This window comes from Anoplopoma fimbria, chromosome 14 (assembly GCF_027596085.1).
Source record: "Anoplopoma fimbria isolate UVic2021 breed Golden Eagle Sablefish chromosome 14, Afim_UVic_2022, whole genome shotgun sequence".
In the NCBI taxonomy this organism is placed as follows: domain Eukaryota; kingdom Metazoa; phylum Chordata; class Actinopteri; order Perciformes; family Anoplopomatidae; genus Anoplopoma; species Anoplopoma fimbria.
The window spans coordinates 801334-808375 of record NC_072462.1 but is presented as its reverse complement, the minus strand read 5'-3'; the positions used below and the strand labels follow the sequence as shown (position 1 = coordinate 808375).

The window sequence follows — 7042 nt, the reverse complement described above, 5'->3', positions numbered from 1 at the left end:
TACTCTGTGTTGGTATCAGTAGTACCTCTCTTTCTCCAGCTCTTCCAGGAGTTCAATGTGTAGTAGTACTAGAAGAGCAGTACTTTTAGTGTAAACAAACACAGTGAACCTGTCGGATGTTTGTGTTTTTCCCACTTCATGATCTACGTTCACTACAGAACACTGTAACATTATTTCAACTGAAGGATTTCCAGAACGCTTCCAGTTCTACACGTTATAATTAGATAATTATTCATTCAGTTTTTTAACATCAGGTTGTTGTTTTTGTGTCTTCAGTAAGTTGTTGTTCACGTTTCCCGGCTGGTCGGCTGGAGTCACAGTTCTGCAGCAGGTCAGTCGCTCTGTTACTCACTAACACACAAACAATTAAGACTAATTAAGTATTTGTTCTGATGAAAAATAATGATAAATAAAAAAAAGAATTCACTTATTTTTAGATTCATTTTTTATGTATATTTTAATTTGAGAATGTTTAAAAACAAAAACACATTAATTGTAAAAAAAGTACAAATCAACGAGATAAAATAAGTGTTTTGTTTAATTGTCTATGCTTTCATTTTATTATATTCAAATCTGTATAAAGAACATAATTATAAATATATTTATTCAATATAAGAAATCAATTTAAAATGCTGATTTATGAAGACTAATTTAATTTAAATAAATTATAAGTGAACTGAATGTTGCTAATAAGAATATAAGTTATTTATAAAGTGCTTTTATTAATTCTTAATGCAATATTTTTTAGTCTGTTAAATATTGAAAACTTTATTTCCCAGAGTCCCGCAGTGGATGTAGTTGGTGTCGGCACGGCGACGGGACGTATCATCATTCACAACATCCGATTGGACGAGACACTTATGAGCTTCACGCAGGACTGGGGACCAATCAGCTCGCTCGCTTTTAGAACGGGTAGAGTTTGGATTTTCTGATATTTTGATGGAAACCTGTCTTCTGTCTCAATTCTGTTGAAATAAATTCAAAAAGCTTTATTGGCACGAACAAAAACATCTTTCTGCTTTGTCTCTCAGACGGTCCTCCCATCGTGGCGTCCGGCAGTCCTCAGGGCCACATTGCATTCTGGGATCTGGAACGCCGTCAGCTGGTCACTCAGCACCGACACGCCCACAGAACAGCTGTCGCCGCGGCAACCTTCTTGCACGGAGAGCCGCTGCTGATCACCAACGGAGCCGACAACGCCATCAAGGTAAATCACGTTATTTACTATAATTATAATAATAATAATTATTATTATTGTTGTTGTTGTTGATTTCTTTCTAATAATTTAGAAAAAACAATAATTTAATGTATGTTTTTTAAAAATCTCTTATTAAGACATGGTTCCTCCTCCACTAATAATAATAATAATAAACTAATTTATTTTCTTCAGGTGTGGATATTTGACCAGGAGGGGGGTGCACCCCGGTTGCTACGCAGTCGTCAGGGCCACAGTGCCCCGCCCACCACCATCCATCACCACGGCAACGACGGGAAAAACATCCTCAGTGCTGGTAAATTACTTAATTTGTTTAAATGTATTTATTTCATCATCACATTAGATTTATTCCTTGCTCAGGATTTTCTTTTATATATGAAATTACTTTCATGGCCTTATTATATTTGCTGGATTGTTTACATATTGTCCAGTTTATTATAAGATTAAACAAACTGAACGTCAACAAAAATGTCTCTTCTCCGCCCCCTGCAGGTCAGGATGGGACGCTGCAGTCGTTCTCCACCGTCCACGAGCGTTTCAACAAGAACTTGGGTCACGGTAAGTTCAGCCCGTCAGCCAGACATTTGATGTGACTTTAAAGATGCAGCGTCTCACAGACTCAAAGCAAACTGCTGTGTGATTTGGTATCCATGGCAACAACAACAATCTGAATTTATTTAGTTAAACAGGACATTTTTTTAATTGGTGTGTGTGTGTTTTTTTTCTAGGCTCCATCAACAAGAAGAAGGAGCAGAAGAAGAAGAAGGGGTTGTCCTACGAGGAGCTGCGTCTTCCCGCCATCACGGCGTTCTCCTCTGGTGGGCGCTCTGACACAAACTAAACGCTCACAGAACTCCGTAGAGGAAACCTTTAATCTCAACATGTTCTCTCTCCAATGACAGCTGCTGCCCGTCAGTCGGACTGGGACGGCATCGTCGCGTGTCACCGCGGTCGCCGAGCAACCACCACGTGGAACTACCAGCGTTGCACCATGGGAGCTCACCACCTGCAGCCGCCGGCCACCTGCCGGAACGACATCGCCACGGTAACGGCACTTTCACGCCCGTGTTTCTCTGAGCTCCTCCCCCTTCTTTATCATGAGTCACATGACTTCCTGTCTCTGTTCCCAGGCTGTCGACATCACTTCCTGTGGCAACTTTGCCGTGGTTGGCTCGTCATCTGGCCGCGTTGATGTTTACAACCTGCAGTCCGGCCAGCACCGCGGTTGCTATGGCAATGACGATAAAGGTGTGTTCACCTGTTCTCATCTGTTATTGGTCCTTTCTGTCTCTGTCTTTCATTAACTCCGCCCCCTCTGCTCCAGCTCACAGCGGGCCGGTGCGAGGCGTCGCCACGGACACTCTGAACCAGCTGACACTCACCGCAGGCTCTGATTGGCTGCTCAAGTTCTGGCGCTTCAAGAGCAGGAAACAGGAAGAGCAGCTGAAGCTACATGCTGCGCCAGCTAGCATGATGCTCCACAGAGATAGGTAGCTAACAGTTAGCATGAGTCACAAAGATACAGGTAGCTCATAGTTAGCATGACGCAACGGATATACAAGTAGCTAACATTTAGCATGATGCTACACAGATACAGTTAGCTAACAGTTAGTTCCCTGCTACACAAGGACAGATGGCTAACAGCTAACATAATGCTACACAAATACAGGCATCTAATGGTTAGCGCAATGCAGGCATGTAGCTAACAGTGTTTTTTCTGTTAGCGGGATGTTAGCATTAGCGCTGGATGACTTCACGCTGCTGGTGGTCGACATAGAAACCAGACGGATCGTCAGGAAGTTTTCCGGTCACCACGGCAACATCAACAACATGGTGGGTCCTAGAGAGCTAACACAGCTAAAACCCTGCTAACGATGTTCAATATGAGCTAGCATGCTAACAGCGTTGTTATCATTGCTTCTTCCTCAGACGTTCAGCCCTGATGGCCGCTGGCTGATTACCGTGGCGATGGACTGCACCATTCGTACCTGGGATCTCCCCTCTGGATTGTAAGAATGGAACCGTCCATTTCACGTCAACACATTCATGAAACACTTCAACTTACGTCTGGACTGAAACTTTCTAAACCAAATGAAGTTACTGACTTATTTTATTTAACATAATTGAACATATATGTGAAATGTTTAATGGAATAATTCTATTTCTTCTTCCTCAGTCTCGTCGACTGCTTCCTGGTTGCCATGGCGCCGGTGACCGTGTCCTTGTCGCCGACCGGAGACTTCCTGGCGACGGCTCACGTTGACAGTCTGGGCGTTTACCTCTGGTCTGAACCAATCTCCTCTCAGGATTCTAATTCAGTGTTTAGTTACAGCAGTTTAAGAGATGTGTTCACAGAATAAGTTTTTTATATATATATATATATATATATATATATATATATATATAGTATAGTATATTTTTTTATGTTTGTAAAGATGACATGTCAGCTGATCTTCTGCAGCAGCCAATCACAGTGCAGCTTTTCCTCCCTCAGGACCAATAAGAGTCTGTGTGGGCCTGTGGGGCTCCGCCCCCTCCCAGCTGACTACCAACCCACGGAGGTGACGCTGCCAGGGGTCACGGTGGATGAGACGGGACAGGAAGTGACATCAGAGGAGGTTGATGATGCGTACCAGTCAGCTGAACAGTTGGGGGCGGAGCTTGTGACTCTGTCTCTGTTGCCGGAATCTCGATGGAAAAGTCTGCTGCACCTGGACACCATCAAGGTGAGTCTGCAGAGTCACAGGTGATCTGGAGTCAGTTCTTACAGCTTTGTTTTTACTATGGTTTATGATGGTTAAATCATATTACAAACAGTTTAATATGGTTCATAATATGGTCTTACTGTATTTCGAAAATGGTCCATAAAATTCTGTAAATAGCGAAGCCGTCCAGTTCATTACTTTATATAAATATAATAAATATAATTATAACATTGAGAGGAACAATAAAGTTTGATGTCCTGGTTCCAACTAGGGAGCCTCCGTATATCTCATAAATAAAATATGAGATAGTTTATATATAAAAAACATAATTTATATTAGTTTTTTATTTACAAAACATTTGATTTGAACAAATAAATATCAACAATATAATGTATATAATTAAAATTTTACATATAAATTTATATAATAAACATTGATTATATAACTTTGATGTAAACACAATTTTTAATATAAATAAAACTTTTTTCCATAATTTAGATATAAACATTTAAAGTTAAATATAAACAATTTAATTTAAATCATATAAATAAATAATGCAAGTTCTAGAATTTAGATTTATACATTGTGATTTATATACAAACAACTTAATTTATAACATTTAGATTTAAACACAATTCATACACAAAGTAATTTATATAATTTTTAAGTAAACATAAAATATATATTTCGATCTAAACATTATAATTGAAATACAAACACAATATCCTCATGAATCCAGCAGCTCCTCCCCTATAATGAACGCTGTATATAATCTATACATAATTTACATAATTAGGATACAAACATCATCATGTGAACCGCTGTGTGTGTTTGTTGTTTGTAGAGGAGGAATAAACCCGTCGCGCCTCCTGCTGCTCCGGCTGCGGCTCCGTTCTTCCTGCCAACACTTCCTGGTCTGACGCCTCGATTCACGTCGCCCACGGCAACCGAACAGCAAACAAAGGTAAAGCTGCAAGATCAGCTTTTATTTCTAAAATCCTGTTTCCTCCTGAACTTTGCTCCTGATATGTAGGGATGTAACTGAATAATAATAATAATAATGATATTAATAATAATGTGTATTTGTTCCAGTCGAAGTTGCTGGGTTGGGGTTTGATGTCTCAGAGGTCAGAGTTCAGTTCTGATCTGGAATCTGCTCTACAGTCCGGATCATGTGAGTCTCAGTTTCATCAACATTAAAATGTTTAGCTTCACGTCAAAATATTCAAAATCTAAGATTTCATTTATTTTTTGTGATTTTTATTTTTTACTTTGTTAAACTAAAAAATATGTTTATTTTCTTATTATCAAAGTGATTTTATCTTTTTATTTTATCTTTTTTTTTTTTTTTTTTTTACAAATGTTTCTATTAACTTTTTCAAAAAGACTTCGAATCTACAAATACATGTTTAATATTTAGCATTTTATTGATTCGTTTGGTGTTTTTAGATTTTTCTAAAATCTACACAGTCAGTATTTTTAATTCTTATTTTATCAGTGAATTTAATATTTTGGTTTTTAAATATTGTTAAATGTCTCCTGTTTTTTGTTTTATTTTTCAGTGGTAATATTTTTTTAATTGTTTGTTGGTTATTTTAATAAATATATATTTTTGGTATTAACTTGGATTTGTTTGTATGAAAGGTTTTGAATTTTTAAATATAAACTTGAAGTAAAGTGCTTAAAATTCTTCTTAAATATTAAATATCTATAAACATGTTTGTGGATGATATTTGATTTCTATCAATTAATTTCAAATCATTGTCTTTAATTGAGAAAAGAGACTTTAAGGGGCGGCTGTGGCACATGAGGTAGAGCGCTTGTCCCGTAACCACAAGGTTGGTGGTTCAAGCCCCTCTACCGGCAACATGCCGAGGTGTCCTTGAGCGAGACACCTAACCCCAAGTTGCTCCCCGGGCGCTTCATTGCAGCCCACTGCTCCTCCGGGATGGGTTAAATGCAGAGAAATAATTTCCCCATTGTGGGACTAATAAAGGATTGATTATTATTATTATTATTATTTAAATGTTTGAGTAAATCAATATCTCTCTCTTTCTCTGTGCAGTCGATCGCCCGGTGCGTCTCCTGAAGGATTGTGGGCCGGCGGCGCTCTCCGTCGAGCTCACCTGTCTGACACCAGAGGGGGGCGGAGCCAGCAGCCTCCTGCTCGCCTTCATTCAGATGATTGACAGCATGTTGGCCAGTGGGCGGGACTTTGACCTGGCTCAAGCTTACCTTGCGCTCTTCCTGAAGGTCAGCCAATCAGAACACAGCATTTATTTATTCATTCTTTTATTGTGGTAATAATTATATTTATTCTTTTATCGTTCAGCTCCATCTCCGCTCGTTGTCGCAGGACTCTGTTGCCATGGCAGCGTTGCTCCGGCTCTCCTCCCGGCTGGAGGCGGGGTGGGCGGAGCTACGGGCATCGTTTGACCAATCACTGTGTCTGCTGTCGTACGCCAAGAGTGCCCTGCTGTGATAAACACACACAGAAACACACGCATTGTATTTTATTAAAAGTTGTTGATTCCTATTCTCTGCGTCTGTTTGTGTTTTTGTTTGTTTTCAACCCTTCTGAACTTAAACAATTTGATGTTTAAATTCTTTAATATTTACATTTTTATCGGGTTTGTGTCATTTTTAAATCAGAGCTTAAACCCAGACATGAAGCCCAGTGTGTTTTTATTTAATGTGTTTTTATTCAGTGTGTTTTTATTTAATGTGTTTTTATTCAGTGTGTTTTTATTTAGTGTGTTTTTGGTCAGATGTCTTAAATAAGGTCTGTGTTTGATCTATGAGTACTGTTAGCTGTAATGACCAGAAGAGCAGTGAAGTAGTACTTATATACAGTACATGAGTAGTACTTATGTACAGTACATATGTACAGTACATGAGTAGTACTTATATACAGTACATGAGTAGTACTTCTTATGTACAGTACATGAGTAGTACTTATGTACAGTACATGAGTAGTACTTCTTATGTACAGTACATGAGTAGTACTTATATACAGTACATGAGTAGTACTTATGTACAGTACATGAGTAGTACTTCTTATGTACAGTACATGAGTAGTACTTCTTATGTACAGTACATGAGTAGTACTTCTTATTTACAG

At 38.8% G+C, this 7042-nt stretch overlaps 1 protein-coding gene across 1 annotated transcript in view; it reads left to right on the top strand.

Moving 5' to 3' along the window:
- wdr36 (WD repeat domain 36) overlaps positions 1–6457 on the top strand; it is a 9166-nt gene extending 2709 nt beyond the window's left edge. The window contains exons 6-22 of the mRNA XM_054612966.1: positions 277–331; positions 780–912; positions 1032–1207; positions 1391–1511; positions 1709–1774; positions 1945–2034; positions 2119–2261; positions 2347–2464; positions 2541–2706; positions 2941–3049; positions 3146–3225; positions 3393–3500; positions 3711–3942; positions 4766–4885; positions 5014–5095; positions 5987–6174; positions 6254–6457. Coding sequence (XP_054468941.1) covers positions 277–331; positions 780–912; positions 1032–1207; positions 1391–1511; positions 1709–1774; positions 1945–2034; positions 2119–2261; positions 2347–2464; positions 2541–2706; positions 2941–3049; positions 3146–3225; positions 3393–3500; positions 3711–3942; positions 4766–4885; positions 5014–5095; positions 5987–6174; positions 6254–6403 — 2137 coding nt within the window. The 3' untranslated portion in view covers positions 6404–6457. The remainder of the gene's footprint in view (positions 1–276; positions 332–779; positions 913–1031; positions 1208–1390; positions 1512–1708; positions 1775–1944; positions 2035–2118; positions 2262–2346; positions 2465–2540; positions 2707–2940; positions 3050–3145; positions 3226–3392; positions 3501–3710; positions 3943–4765; positions 4886–5013; positions 5096–5986; positions 6175–6253) is intronic.
- The last annotated feature ends 585 nt before the right edge of the window (positions 6458–7042 follow it).